General features: G+C 46.8%; 1 protein-coding gene and 2 long non-coding RNA genes across 19 annotated transcripts in view; 2 read left to right on the forward strand and 1 right to left on the reverse strand.

Moving 5' to 3' along the window:
- The first annotated feature begins 26 nt into the window (after positions 1–26).
- Positions 27–7,472, forward strand: LOC308592457. 8 transcript variants are annotated; one of them, XR_014010499.1, is made up of 3 exons: positions 27–114; positions 4,108–4,174; positions 6,489–7,472. It is a non-coding gene; the product is annotated as an uncharacterized lncRNA (long non-coding RNA). The 8 variants fall into 8 exon arrangements; XR_014010500.1 differs by lacking the exon at positions 27–114 and adding an exon at positions 143–597; XR_014010502.1 differs by lacking the exon at positions 27–114 and adding an exon at positions 3,794–3,900.
- Positions 7,473–8,169: 697 nt separating this feature from the next.
- The window catches only part of MACF1 (microtubule actin crosslinking factor 1), a 203,976-nt gene continuing 196,632 nt past the window's right edge, over positions 8,170–15,513 (reverse strand). For 6 of the 10 annotated variants that reach the window (XM_081203849.1, XM_081203842.1, XM_081203843.1 and 3 more), the window contains 5 exons: positions 14,874–14,942; positions 12,156–12,367; positions 11,456–11,566; positions 9,455–9,578; positions 8,170–8,469 (listed from right to left, as the gene is read on the reverse strand). In XM_081203849.1, coding sequence (XP_081059975.1) covers positions 8,213–8,469; positions 9,455–9,578; positions 11,456–11,566; positions 12,156–12,367; positions 14,874–14,942 — 773 coding nt within the window. In that variant the 3' untranslated portion in view covers positions 8,170–8,212. The remainder of the gene's footprint in view (positions 8,470–9,454; positions 9,579–11,455; positions 11,567–12,155; positions 12,368–14,873; positions 14,943–15,513) is intronic. The other 4 variants (XM_081203845.1, XM_081203844.1, XM_081203846.1 and 1 more) reach the window with 3 other exon arrangements.
- LOC308592459 lies at positions 12,214–14,879 on the forward strand. The gene is made up of 3 exons (XR_014010512.1): positions 12,214–12,350; positions 14,348–14,386; positions 14,755–14,879. It is a non-coding gene; the product is annotated as an uncharacterized lncRNA (long non-coding RNA).

Consider the following 15,513-nt stretch of genomic DNA (forward strand, 5'->3'; position numbering starts at 1 on the left):
GCGGCCGTCGGGGCGGCCCTTTAAGCGGCTTGAGGCGGGAAGCACGTGCTGCTCCTCGTCGGACGGGCTGGGCGGCCGCTCGCTTGCTCCGGCCCTGCCCTCCGCCGAGCGACGGTGAGGGGCCCTGAGCGCGTGCAGAGTGCCTCCCCCAGGGCCAGGAGCGAAGTTCCCTTGGATCGGTTCCCAGGGAAGGGAGGCTCCCGAGCCGCCGACGCGCCCCGGGAGGAGGCCGCGCGGCTGCGAGGGCCACCTCCCCGCCTTCTTTCACACAGACCCGCCTGAGCCGGCACCGCCCGCCTCCTCAGCAGCAGCTGCCGCTGCTCTGCTGCTGGGATGCAGACGGGCAGCGCCTCGGGGCAGAGACCGCAATTCTTTTGCCACGAAGAGGCAGAGCCATGATGGCGGCACAAAAGTGCAGCTTGGTCCCGGCCTGAAGGGGGTGGTGGCGTGTCCGCCCCCTTTCTTGGGGGGCACCCACAGAGGACAAGAGATACCGCAGGGCGGCATATCTCGGGGACTATAGCTCTCTGGGCGAGCAGGTGCTGCTACCTTACGATCAGTGCAAGAAGAACCAAGAACCGCCTGTGCAGGTCAAAGGTATCGCTGCTCTGTTGGACTCCATTTCCCATTAGCCCCAGCCAGCTTTTCTAGCTGTCGGGGGCGATGGGAGTTTAAGGTTGTGCTCACTCACACTCCCGTTGACTCTGCATTGACTGCGTTTCCGGTGCTGGGGTTTTCACACGTGGTCGCAGTTCGTGTATCCCGTACTTTGTTATAAGAGACTGCTGCTCGAAGCCGTTGCTTCTCAAACCAGGCAGCTTCACGCCGATTGGAGTCCTTAAGCCGCTCCTAATTAATCTCTGGCTAAGGTGTGAACACCTGTGCAGAGAGCAAAGGCGCGCCCAGCCACAAAGGGAGTAAGCTGTGCTGATATGAACAGGTAGCGTGGAAAGAGCGGTGAGACAACTTCATTGCCCTCCAAGGGGGTAATGTGAGCGCACCCACAGGAACTTTGTCATCCTGTTTTAACTGGCTTATTAGCCGTCTTGCTCTGAATTGCTTGGTTGCAATTCTGCTTCTTCCCGACCGACAGAGGACCCTCCCCGGGAACTCTCAGCGCTGGTAGGACTTCTCAGATTGGTTCTCCAGGCTGAGTTTATAACAATCCTCTCTCCCTGTGCTCTTTCCTTTTATGATATGTCTCATCACTAACATTTGCAAGCCTTTCTGGAAGCTCTCCACCACCACCCGCAGAATAGCAAGATAACAATGCTATATAGATATGGCACCCACCCACCCCTCTGCAATAAGTCCATGATGGTCAACATACTCTGCTACAACAGTATAGGGGGACACAATGTAGGGGGAAATAATGGTTTTAGACTGTTCTGAAACTACTATCCATAAATTTCATCACTCAAAATTCCACTATTATATGAATGGGCCAGTCCCTGCCTGTTCCCAAGATTTAATCAGGCTTGGGGAACGTGCTGAAATTGACTTTGGCAAATTCCTGCAAGAAATGACCTGATCTTGGACAAAATGTGGGGGTGGGGGGACAGAAACCCCAATACATTGGGGTTTGCACTTCTCTGAATGTCATGACATGGTTGGTGACAGCTTATATGTATCAAAACACACATTTAAACACATACTTATGAGAGAAATTTCATTTTTAAGTTAGGGTTGGCTGAACTATTTCTTGTTTGTTTCACTTACATTGATATCAACTGTTTTGTTTTGGCAATATTTTGGGGGATGAAACAATATTCTTTGATGGAGAAGGGAACTGGAAAATCTGCCATTTTGTTTCCCCCAGAAATCCCTGTTATGAGGTGCTGTTTGAATTCTGAGGAAATTGTAAAAGCTGCCATCTTAAAGAATGGTTGCCTCCTTTGCTGTTCACTTGGAGCTGCCATTATAGTGGACAGCAGAGTGTCTGTGACACAATGTACACTTTTATGAAGTGGATTCACTGCCCCCGCCCTGGCAACTCATTCTGAGAAAAGACAAAGACAGGAAAAATATTTGTCAACAATAACCATATCCTGCAATCCTATGATTAAATATTAACAATTTCTTCTTCTTCTTTTCAATTGTATATCGCAAAAATAAGTTTGTAGTAATAATAGTGGTCAGTGTATAAGTTATAACTTATACATTGGTTCGTGAATTGGTTTAAATGAAAGCAAAAAGGAAACAGGATAGAACAGCGTTAACAGATAACATTCAACATCATATGGCTAAATGTCTAATTAGGAGCCCTTGTGGTTGTGCTTAGATTCAGTATGAGTATAATAGTCATTTTTCCTCTTGTGTTACTAATGAAACAATGAAGTGTTGGTATAGTGATGAAAGTGAGATGGGGGTTAAAAGTGAAGATAATAATTTATGTTTAAATTTACATTTATTTCAACCAGATTGAGCCAAATGCTGATTGTTCATTTTCTGGAATACTAGCATATGTTATGAAATTAAACCACACCGGGATAAAGCCATCTTTCTCGATCTGTCCACATGTCAACTGTTGCTTATTTGTTATATCTCAAGGAGGGATGGTTCCCAAACTGTTTTGTACCAATTGTCTATTGTTGTATAAGAAAGGTCTTTCCAGTGTCTGGTTACAGTATGTTGTGTCTTGTCACTTGTACTAAATGGCTTATTAATCCTTTATTATGTAGATCCAGATATATTTGAGGAAGCTAATTCTGGTTTGACTTCCAATTGTTGTTTTGTTATTTTATTAATTTCTTGGAATATCGCATTCCAGAAAGGCTGGGTTTTTGTAAAGCCCCACCTCATGTGGAGAGTTGTACCGGTGTTGGGCAGCCCCTCCAGCAATGTGGTGAGGCACCAGGATGGATCATTGCCAGCTTCCTAGAGGTTAATTCTCTATCACTCACCAAAATAAATAGGTTTTTTGTCCATTCCATTGAGCTGGCTCAAGGTTATAGCCAAAATTGCATTCATGTTGATAGGGTCAAGTGAACCCACTGATGCACTGAGTATAATTTTATAAATGTTATATCTGGTCCTTGTCCTTCTGGGGATATTACGAGGGTGGCTGCTATACTGGTAATTGGGTTAGCCAAAAAAAATCTGGATTTGGTGGAGTAGCAGCCAAGGGGTTTGTAAGTTTCCTAGTTTAGTCTGTATTTCTTGATCTGATAGTGGTGTATTTTTGTTATAAAAGTCACATGATCGGTATTAGACCTTTAGCTAAATGTGAACTATTTTGTGCCTCTACAGCTTTATTTAAAAGGTTTAATAGGTGTTCCATATCATGGGGGTGGGGCATGGATGGAAGAGAGGAAGTTGAGCAGTAAAGAACTAAGCCCCAGAGAATTCAGTTGGTTTTTCTCCAAAGAAAACATGCCAAAGAACCAGTGAAACGATTTGGTGGTGGGGCAATTTCATGAAACTCTTTCCCCTCAGATGACTGGGTCATTTCACTTATTTTTGGTCAAATTCCTCTTCCTCCCTTGCCCTTTTTGGGCAACCTTGTCTGTTTTGCGGTCCTGAGGTAATGGTCATGCTTGTATGTTACCTTTCTACAGTTCAAACCACGCTCACGGTGGCTTACAATGTGAAAAAAATACACAACTTCAGCATAACAAAGGTAGTCCTAAACAATAAATAAAATATTTTTAAAATACCAAACTGAACAATTTCCACATCAATCACAGCAAAATCTAAAATAAAGATACAAGAAACCAAGAGCAGCAACTCCCCTCCCAACAACCCCCCCCCAAAAAACCCACACCCCAGTTCTTTCATTCTGAAAGTGGCAAGGGCAGTTGGCAGCCATGGTTGCCATGACAATGGGGTTCTGAGCCTAACTCACTGTGAAGCAGGCAGCAGGTCCTTGTGGTGCCTCTCTGGACTTGGCTGCAGGCAGAGGTGGGAGTCTCTCCTGCCAGTTGATTTGTGCTAGGGCCCTTGAGAAGAGACTATTCACAGTAAGTGTTGACACCCCAGCCACAGTTTGGAGGGGGAAATTTTTCAGAGTCCCCCTGACATGCCCCAACTGGCATGGAGTGTAGCTGAGCACCCACCCAGTCCATCCCTCTCCCTCAGACTCAGATGCCTTTCTGCTCTCCTTTGCAGAATGTCCAAGAGACGCTCATCTGCTGCGTGTCAGGGAAGAGGTGGTTCTAGCGGCTTCTCTTGCAAGGTATGACATCTGGCTTCCTATCTATTATGATTTAAAGCAGCCCCATCAATACACATATGCAGAATTTAGCAGTGTTTCATAAGCTGGGAAAAGAAGCATCTCTACCCTCAAAGAGCTTCCAGTTTAAACTTAAATTAACTGAGGTGATGACGAAGGGGAGAGAGAAGGGTAGGAAACAGATGGCATGACTTGGATTAGTATTCAGGGGTTTCCATACTGAAAGTGGGGAAGAGTGGAATCCACATAATGACCTCCTTGGGGTATTTCGGGGGGGGGGGGAGGTCCTCTAGGATAGTGCACCTGTCACTTGATCCTTTGGCACCCTGAATCCAGTTGAGCCCTGCATCTCCCTGGTGCATGACACTAAGGATTCAGCATGTGGCCTATTAGCTGAAGTCAGTGGAAAGAGAAGTTGTTGGAGAAAGGGTGCATCTAGGATTAGGAGCATTTTAAAACTTCAGAAGCGTAGCTTGCCTGTGAGCATCTATGTGCCTTATATGGAGCCAGACTATTAGTCTATTCAGCTTAGGACAGTCTAGCTCTCCAAGACCCCCAACAAAGTCCTTGCTCAGCTCCGGCACCTGAGAGCCTTTTAGATATGGGGATGCCAGGAATAGAACTGGGGAACCTTGTGTACTAGGCATGACTCTGCCCCTTGATCGGGGCTCCTCCTGTCGGCAAATCTCTTCTTCACACATATGATATTTACATGTGGCAGCCTACTCCAAGCTCAATTCCTGGATGTTAGGCTGCTTGAAAAGGCACAGGAGCAGAGCCTGGAGAACAACTGACAACTTTGTTTGCTTGTTCCCGGTTGGGCCCTGGAAGAACAACCCCATTTGTATTGATTTAAAAAGGGGCAGTTGTGGCTCTGGATTCCAGGCCTGTGTGTTTACATGGTTGCCAGGACACAGATGTTGCGAGCTGGTCTTGCCCATTCGGAAGCCGGCTGAAAGTTCCAATGCTGCTCAGGGATTTGCTCACTAATTGCTTCTCCTCCCCTGTTGAAGTTCTCTTTGTGTCTATAGGGCAGGGAAATTGTGACCGTAGCATTGCTCCAAGAAAGTCAGGAAAAAAGAAATGTTTTAATTGTTGAAGTATTGGGTTACTGAGTGTGTGCACTCCACAGCTCTGGAGGGCAGTGTCAACTTACTTGCAGGGATGCCAGATTACAATAATATTGCTGTAATCATTTTCTACATAATTATTGTCAAACCCCATGTTGCCAATTTCAAGTTCATAAATGCAAGTGCTTTGCTCAAAAAGAAAAAAGCAGGGCCCAATTATCTGTGGAAACAGCAAACTTCCATCTTTCATCCATTACAACATGCTACCATTGGCTTTGTGGGACCACAGACAAGGTGATTTGTATTGGCTGCAGTATAATAGAGAAAGTGGAGTATTTTTCTCCCTTCTCATGACACCGGAACTTTTGGACATCCAAGCTGAATGTTGGAAGGTTCGGGACAGACAAAAGAAAATCTTTCTTCACATAGTGCATAGTTAAACTATGGAACTCGCTCCTACAGGGGGCAGTGATGACAATCAACTTGGATGGCTTTAAAAGAGGACTGGACAAGTTAATGGATAAGCCTATCAACTGCAACAATGCTCTGCCTCCACGGTAGGAGGCAGTAATATTTCAGAATACCAGTTGCTGGAAACCACGAAGAGAGTTCTCTTGTGTTCCTGTCCTGCTTGTGGGCTTTGCACAGGCTCCCAATATAGTTTGGGCAGTCTAAGTATGGAAATGAGCACATTCTGTCCTTTTATCATTTGTACACATGCTGTCCTTGACGCTGCCTGTCACGTAAGTGCTTCATATACACATTCACCTAACATGTTTCCCCATTTCCCCAACTGCACAACAAAACAAAGCAAAACCAAACGCTGCTGTGAGTTGCCCTCCTGTGCTTTGAAAGGGCAGAGCAGATGGGACATCATCCCTTTAGAAGCGCAACAGCCAGGAGCATGGTGAGTTGGTCTCTCTTACTGCAGAGGCCCTTTAGGAGACAGTGGACTGGTTAACTTGCCCATAATTTGTGGTTGTCTGGTACACATCTGTTGGTTTCTATGGTTTGGAAGTGGTTCCCAAATGGGGCGGGGTACTGCCCCCTGGGAGGCAGTGAGATTACCTAGGGGATTGGTAAGAGGCAAGGGTTTGGAAAGCTGGTACCTCTGGAAGTTCATCAATTTTGTTGAATTACGCAAATAGTTTTAATTGAATTTTGAATAAATGTGCAATTAATTGTCACTGTTTTGAATTTGAATTTTGTTGTCTTCCATAATGGGTCATTCTCAATGTTTTTTATAGGGCAGGGGGCACTGGGGATGATCTTACGGAACCAAGTGGTGGAGGCTCAAAAAGAGTTTTGGAACCACCGCATTCGAGCAAATAATCACAGAGAAAGCAGGCGGCTCTATTCTGTGCCAGAGGAGAAGTGATTGGCTGGGAAGACACACCTGTACTCTTAATGCTAATCCAGTGGCTTCTTCCATGGCATAAAAAAAGAGGCAAGTTTCTTTTTATTATTACTGCAAGCAATTTTAATACAAAAAGTGTCTTCTTTTTTTAAACAATTCATTGGTAGAGCTTCAGGTTCTGGCTCAATTAAACCAACTGAGAGAATCACACAGCAATATGGTCAGTCAGAGCAGGGGAAAGAGCAAAAGTTAATAAATACAGGAAGACCAAGTAGCCCCCAACTCCCTGCCCCTCCCCCTTCTTTACTGTCCCAAAGTTGGCTTTACTTTTTAAAACATCCCTCCCCTTCTTCTCCCCTCCACAATGGAAAAAATGATCATATAAAAGCGAGCTGGGGGGTGGAGGGGGCGGCGCACAAGTGGGGCTGCTGGTGATGCGCTTTAAAATTCCCAAGAACAAGCTCCTGTGCGTGTTGAAGGCAGCTCTGTCGTCGTCTTCTCCCCTGGAGTGTGGAGGGGCCTCTTGGACGTCAGTATGGTCAGAAGTGGCATTAACCAGTTGAGACAATAAATAGGAAACAATGCAGTTAAATAGCAGTTCGTGAACTAAAAAGTGAAGTCAGTTTTTTTTTGTTTTGTTTTAACAGCAATGTGAGAGAAGAACCAAGTTTTGTGGGAACTCCCCTCTTTGGCTCCACTGCTCAAAGGTTTTGCTGTGTGTGCCCCAACCCCAGGCATCGTCCACACAGGTATGATGCTACTGGAGAGCTTCAAGTGTAAAATATTGAAAACATAGTATTAGTTGTTCTTTAAAAGCTCAGCGGCTGACAGTACTTTCATTTCGCTAAATACAGCATTTTAGTGAACATCTTTACTTGTATGTAGCGTGTGTGCAATTTTTTTTTTAATTTATTAGTTCAAACTTACTCCACTTTATCTTCAGGTAAAACCACAATGATTTCTTTTAAAAACTGGAAACAGAAGCCCCAGATCCCATTCACCTCACATTTCTCTCTTTTTGAGGTATCCATGATTTACAAAAAAAAAAAAAAAAGAGAAAGAAAGAGAGAGAGAGAGAGAAAGAAAGAATTCCTTGAACACTGCTGGATATTCAGGTGTTGCTTTTAAATATAATTTACCTTGCTGAGACAGCAAGTTAAGTTTTTATAAAGATGCATTTAGGAAATAATCCTAAAAGATAAAGCAGGATCACTTCCTGCACTGCACAGAAATCCTATTTATATAATTTTTTTTAACTTTTTGTTTTTACATTTTCACATCTTGACCTTTTGCTTGCTTCTATTCTCTCCCACATTTCATTTTTTTTCCTGGGCCCTCCCAGCGCTAAGGAGGTCACCAGAAGGCAAGTTTTATCTACATAAATATTCACATGAAAATAGTAACTTACAAAAAAAGAAAATTAACAGAACAAAATAAGGCAGCTTCATAACACAATCTTTTACACTTTTAACAATATAATTTCTCCCATGTAGAATAAATATACATCCAATGTATGAAGCAGGGTTAAAAAATGGACACAGGTTTTTTGTTTGTTTGTGTGTGTGTGTGTGTGTGTGTGTGTGTATGTGTAGATGTGTGCATGGGGTCTTATTATTATCTCTTGGGGCCTGGCGTCTTGGGGGTGGCTGTGGTCGCTTTCTTAGACATGGTAGGGATTTTGGAGGGCTTTGCCATGCCCCGTCGGGAGCTGCCCTGCCCCCCCGTTGCGCTGCTTTCGGAAGTGTCTGAGCAGGCTGACTGTGTCTCTAGGAGGTCAAAGTCAGATGCGTCGCTGCCCCGCCGGCTGCTGGCGCGGCTCCCTGCCCGGCTCCCTGCCCGGCTCTGAGGGCGACTGCTCGTTTTCTTAGGATCTGAAAAGTAAAACGGATGTGTCCATCACCACCATGGAAGCCCAGGAAGGCCTTACAACATGCTATTGCTCCGTCCCTCAAGGGCAGCCCCCGTCTTGTTTTCCAGCTAGATGCCACCTTCCCTTTAGACATCCTCTGTGTGTGCTGGAACGGTGGCTCTCACAGCTACCACAAGCAGTTGATGCCTGAGCAGTCGGGCCCTCCCCACAACATAGCTGAACCTATTTCAGTGTACTACTCTCTATAGAGAGACCCCTTGCTCTGGAACTGCCTCGCTGCCAGTGGAGGTGACAGTCAAACTGGCTGATGTTGCTGTATCATCATTGGTGCTTCATTCCACTTTGTCGCCAGGCGGGGTCATGTGTGGGCTTCCTTATGTCTTGGAGGAATCACTGAAGCATGGGGGCTTTCACTTGCTATTAATTTCTCAACAAAAAGCTCCTGCGTATCCCATATATATTTCTACTCAGAAGTCCCACCGAGTGCAATAGGGCTTATGCACAGCAATGTGGAGGCAGGGTTGTGGGCTAAAATAATAAAACTTTGCATAAATGGAATTGGCTATAGTGAAAGTGTGATGAACTTCCAGTTGGCGCCACCTGCAATAGCTCTGACCCGTTGACTGGTGCACACAGAGAAATGGTCATGCTCCCAAGAGCACAGAAAACCAGCTGCAAGTACACTTGAGGCTTACAAGGGCAGAGTGAAGACTATTAGCAGCAGGAGCCCCCAGCCCGCCCCCGCTGGAAGTAACCCTCATCAGGGAGGCTGGAATTACTCATCCCACCTAACAGAAGTAGAGGCTGAAACTCAGAGCAGCTTGACCCAAGTCCCACTCCTGTATTCACCTGTTCAGTTTACTGAATTTTGTTCATTGTTTCCCACAACCAAAGGAAGCCCCGAAGTGATTCACAAAACAAAGAATGAAAAGGCAATACATGCAGCATACAAGCATGGACTGTGTCACTTCCAGAAAGGCACTTACCAGCCCGACTAGTTTTGGCACCTGAAGACACTGGCGAGGAGCTGTTACTGGTGTCGCCAGCGAGAGAAGTCCGGCTGGAGTGGAAAGTGGGTCGCTTCAGCTTGCTGCTTGAAGAGGGAACGACCTTGGGAGAAAGAGACGTTTATCTCAACAGTCATCATTTGCTTCCTAAACAGGTGCTGGTTGAGAGGATCCCTGCACTCCAGCAGCCAGACTGCAGCCCCCACTGCATCTTAAAGGTCAACAAGGAATGAAGGAGCATCAAGTCCTGCTGTCCCCTCCCCATGAATCACAGAGGGGCTCAACAGTTGTTAAACAAGAACCCAGAAAGACTGAATTGTGGCTGCTGTAGCCAAGAAGTCCCACGTGGGAACTTCTGTGGACATCCAGCTCTTCACCTGTCCATTTTGCTTTCTGCTAATGGACATGAACACATTTACAGGGCTGCCTGCCCACCCACCCCTTGTTCCTCATGACCTTTAAGGTGCTGCGGGCCAAGAAGAGAAGCAGACAGACAAGACACACCAAGAAGGCCATTCTCTGCTATTAGTCCTCTTTACCACCCAGCGCTGGATGGCAGGCTCATTAATTGGACCCCTGTGCTTGCTGTCTCTAAAAAGGGCAGAAAAGAAGCTCCTGTGCACTTGAGGAGCATGAGCAGCAAGAAGGCACCTTTGGTGAGGTTTAGTCCAAGTCATCACACCTCTGTCTAGAAAGAGCAGGGGATCCGCTTGGCACTGAACAGTTCTACTTGTGCCCCATGGAAGAAGCAGGACAGAGAGCAGCTCGGAACTGGAGTGGGCGGGGATCCTGCTCATTTTGGACACCACAGCTGCAGCTCCCATCAGCCTCTTTAAAGCAGGTGCAGAGCAGGATGCCAGCTACTATTTCAGTGGGAGGAAAAACTGGAGGAAAAAGCATCCTCCCAACTCCAGTTCCCAAGCACTAGATGTGAAGAGGGAGTCCATTGCTGGTGCACCAACTGTCTCTGCCTTTCTAGTGGCGCAAAGCAGGGAAATGCTTAATCTAAAGCACATGCTTTGTACATGCAGAAGGTCCCAGGTCCAGTCCCCAACAGCGGCTCCAGGTAGGCCTGGGAAAGACTCCTGCCAGAGACTCTGGAGAGCTGCTGCCAGCCTGTGTTGACAACACTGGGCTAGATGGACTCAGGCAGCATCCTATGTTCCAAAAACAGCTTCACCAACTTGTTGCCTTCCAAACATTTTGGAGTATGACTCTGATCACCAGCACAGTGTGTCATCTAAGACATCTGGAGGGCACCCAGTTGGAGAAAAGCAAACTGAAGCAACAATCATTTCAGGTCTGAGCAACTTATATGGACACCAAGCCGGTAGCCTATCATTAATACCTCCCCCATTCCTCCTGTTTGGTTGGGACTTACATTCCCATGACTGTAAGAACTGCCCTGGTGGGAGAGAGGGAGGGAGGGAGGGAAAAGGATGTCCATCTAACCCAGCCTCCTACCTCCAAGAGCAGCCAGGCAGATGTTTCTAAGACGCTTCTCCCCTCCCAACATTCTCACCTGCATCATATGTGGGATAACAAATTGAGGGGTTTCTATACAGGCACAGGCACTGATTTTCAAAGTGTTAATTCGGCTGTTTTATCCATGACTCTTGACTTTTAAGTGGTATCCTCCTTTATCATATCTCTTTCATTTAATGTTCTAAAACAGCCCAAAACTTGAAAGATTTTCTCACTTTGAACTTCTGGGAAAATGTTTGTTGTTTCAACACAAACTGGTTGCAAACTGTGTGTTAACGTTCTGTTGGTTTTGAAAGAGTATTTCGAAGAACAAATCTTTTTGTCTTTAAGAAACCAGAGTTAGAAGCCCCATGAGCAACACAGCAGCAGCCCTAGCATGGAAAGAGGTGTTATCAAGCGCTGTTATAACAAGGAAAGCATTAAGAGAGGGGAAAAGGAAGCCAAGGGGGCTCCTCCTTTTGCAACAGGGACTGGCCCATGTAAGCCATACTCTACCTCAGAAGCAGACAGGTGGAGGTCAGCATTATCGTAGCCCCTCAAAGGGGTACCTGCCTTGCTGTTTACCAACCAGGGTTTGTCATAACTGCGAGTGAAGTGATGCGGAGTCTGTGAAATGGAAAATCCAAAGAGAAATTGAGGGAGAGGGAGGGAAGGGGGAAGGGAGTGAAAGGAAAGGAGGGATGGGGCGGGGAGGGAGGTGTACAGGATGGAAGGAAAATAAAAACAGAAAAGTAAATAAACCCTAAAATAAAATAAAAAAACAAACCCAACAGGTAATGAAAGGAAACATACAAAATGGGCGACGAGATGAGAGTCACACAAGTAGGGGTTGTGCTCTGTGCCCACTGCCAACGTGGCCATCTCACCCAGGCCAAGCGTCAGGGGAAAAAAACTTCCCAGGATCACAGAAGCCAAGAAAACAAACGAGGGATGGCCCAAAAATTAAAATGAGACACAAACAGACAGGTGTAATTTGGGGGAGGGGAGGGGAGGGGAAGAGGAACTCCGCCATTTCACTCTACCCACCTGGATGTGACAGCATTTCATTGTCATCGTGGGCAGAAATAAATGTTTGAGTGACCCTGAAAGTTCTGTCCTCTGTGGACAGGCCCCACTGGACACTCAGAGGCCTGTACCTGTCCTGGAGCAACTGAGTGACAGAAGACATTTTTAATGGTTAAAGAAGCCCTCTCACCTTTGTCCCGCTTGCAGGTGTGGCTGGGGAGGAGGGCATCGAAGTGCAGCTGTGGTTGCTCTGGCTGGCGCTTGAGCTGGACCGCGTTGGGGAGGCTGCCCGAGAGGAGGGCTTTGACCTGCGCCCCCTGGACCGGAATGGCGCCATTCCCTGAGAAGCTCCCTCTGGGAGAATGAATTTCTCTCGAAGTTCAAGGTTAGTTCTTCCTCGAGCTGTAGGAAAGGAACCACCATAAAACATGAAGGAAAAAAAGCCAAAGAAACCAGAGTCTGAGATATAAACAGATGGCAAAGCCAGGCAAAGCCAGATGCTTCTGACTCCCTGGTGCAGGCTTGCTGGGGCGTGCTTTGGATTCTTTCCTCCTCCTCACAGTTAATTTTCTGTGAGACAGACCCCTTGGTCTTCTCACTTTGCTACACCAGCAGCAGCTTAAAAGTCTCAAGATAGAGAGGAAAAGTCCTCCTAGGAGGGGAAAGATCTAGGAGCATTCTGTACCTCATATAGAAGCCCCCACCACAAACATCATTCAGAGCAGTGGTGTTTCAGCCTGCAACAGGGCAAGTCCACACACTTTTGAAAGGACTCAGATATGCACCCTCTAAGCACGTATAGACAGCGCCCGTCTCGTCTATACCACCAACGCCATCTATTACTCACGTCCTTCTGTACAATCTGCTTTACAGGCTAGTGAAGGATCCTCTGGAGTGTGTGGGGGGGGTCTTCTTTACCCAGTCTCAGTTCAGCACCAAAGAATTCTGGAATAGCTCAGTCAGCAGAACATGAGACTCTTAATCTCAAGGTCATGGGTTCAAGCCCCAGACGGAGCAAAAGATTCCTGCATTGCGGGGGTGAATAGACCCTTGGGTTCCCACCCAACTCTACAATTCTATGCCCCCCCAGCTGTGGGAAGCTTGCTGACCCAAAGCAGAGCTTGGTCAGCTGCTGGCACAGCACACTTAGCTAAGTTTATGCGGCAAGAGGTCTGGGAAACAAAGTGTCGTCCAAAGAGCTCTCAATTCATTTTCACCTGATTCTCAAGACATGGAAGGAAATAAACCTGACTTAAAATTTGCAACCAGGATACAGGAACATAGGAAGCTGCTTTATACTGTGTCAGATCATTGATCCCCATAGCTTAGCATTGCGTACACTGACCGGCAGCGGCTCTCCAGAATTTCTGGCAGGAGTCTCTTCCAGCCCTACCTGGAGATGCCATCAGGGACTGAACCTGGGACCACCTGCAGGCAGAGCAGTTGCTCTCCCACTGAGCTACACCCCTTCCCCAATTTTCAGTTTCCTTCCTCTGCAATTATACCACCTGCTTCATAGCAAAACAGCAAGCATATTCTTCAGTTTTACAGGAAAAACAGCAACAAACCTAACAAACAGATACACACAGCAAGGAGCAGTTTTGTTAATTGAGCAAGACACCATGCATAAAGCCTTGCCAGGCAGAAAAAGGGGCAGCTGGAGATTTCACACATTATCCACCCCAAGACAAGCAATTGCAGCTGCCAAGGGGACTTCCAGAGAGGGGCTTAGCTTGCAAACGAGCTATTGAGATACCACAAGTGGGTTGTTGGTAACTGGGTTTATATATATATTTATCAGATTTTCCCCAGTAAGATCAAATTCAGAGTTGGTACAAGCTGGCTTTTTGATGCCAACAATGTTGTGTGGACTCTGTAAAACACTTGCATGCATCAGGAGCACTGATTCCATGATAAACCCCCATCTGGAAGCACCCCTAGGATTGCGTCAGAACAATCTGCGGACGCCTAGCAGGAGTGCTCAAGAGCAGCACCAGGAACAGAAGAATCAGCAGTACCAAGAGGCAATCAAACAAATCCTTTCAGCTTTCTTGAACCCTAGGCCCTCATATGCTTTGAACTACAACTCCCGTCAGCCCCATTTTTCATAGTGCATGCTAGCTGGGAATGATGAGTGTTATAGTCCAAAACATCTGGAAAGCACTGACTGGCGAAGACTATCCCAGATGTTTTACAACATGGCACCATGCAGCCGCATTCAGACAAACTATCATGGGAGGGAAGGGGAAAATGGCCACCCAACAGCCACAGGCCAGAAGGAATAACCTGTCTTCAAAGGAAGGGGGCCCAGGCTGCAGGCTGGAGGGTTGGGTGGGTAGCCATTCCCTCACAAGCCTCTAACACCAGCCTTTTGTCTTACAGAACACCATATTTACTTACAGGCAATTTCTAGGAGAAAAGGTAAATGATATAATAGAAAAGGGGAGGAAATTTTTTTGGGATTGAGGGAAATGCAGAAAAGGCAAGAAAGGAAGCTAATCTGGCATTGAACCAGGGCCCAAATCCCTGCTCCTCACTCGGGGCAAGCTGCTCTTGCTCAGCTGAACCCATCAAGGCTGCTGTGAGCATAAGCTGGTGCAGAGGATACATGTTGCAACCCTTGGGAAAAAGTGAGTAGTGATTTCAGGGCCAATGTGACAGACAGGAACAAGATGAGGCAGGGGCTGTGAAGCCTACTCAACTTGCAGCTTTCAGCCCAAACCAGCTAAAAAAAAAAAAAAGTTCTTTGTCTCTCTCTCTCTGCCCCCACCCCATGCCCTTCACTACAGCAAAGTACTATTCTGGGCCAGAGGGGATGATGGGGAAGATCAAGGCAGGTTAGAGAAGCAAAGCCATTCCCAACAAGTGGAGGAGTAGTAGTGAGAGGAAGCCAAGAAAAACCGCCAACCTATCGGAGACTGACTGGCAATCGAAGAGCTGGAATCAGAGCGTTTTATTTTACTTCCCGGGTGGTGAACTAGAATAAAGAAAATACATATATACAAAGAAAAGATAGAGCAGGAAAAACAAACAGCAGTGGGGGTCAAAGAGGAGGAGGAGGAGGAGGAGGAGGAAAAAGGCAAGGAGAAGTCTCTTACACGCTGGCTGGCATGCAGGGCAGCCATTTTAGAGGAAAAATGGAAAGGGTACGAGAAGAGAGCTCAGCCCACAGATGTAAAGAGGTGGGTGGGAGGGTGGGGGCTCTGATGGATTCTACTTCTCCCCCCGCCCCAACATGTGAGTGTTACATAGGATGTCCTAGTCAAGTACTTATTGGTACTTATGCTGACATTCAGGATGGACTAGGGTCTGCCCAAGATATCATGGTGTTTGCAGCAGAGAACCTCACTGGCACTTCTCTCCCACTCATCAACACAGGTCACCCTCCTCAAGAAGTTCTTGGCTAGGCTGATCTTTTGACTGACCTCAAGAAGACTTCCTGCTGGGCTGGGCTGTGCTCCATGGGTGGTCCTGGCCCACTCACTTTTAATGGCAGACACCTCAAAGCCTTACACTGGGGGAGGTTAAGAGCCCCATGTTTGTTAAGA

Source organism: Podarcis bocagei (genome assembly GCF_964188305.1).
Source record: "Podarcis bocagei genome assembly, chromosome: 7".
Taxonomy (NCBI): domain Eukaryota; kingdom Metazoa; phylum Chordata; class Lepidosauria; order Squamata; family Lacertidae; genus Podarcis; species Podarcis bocagei.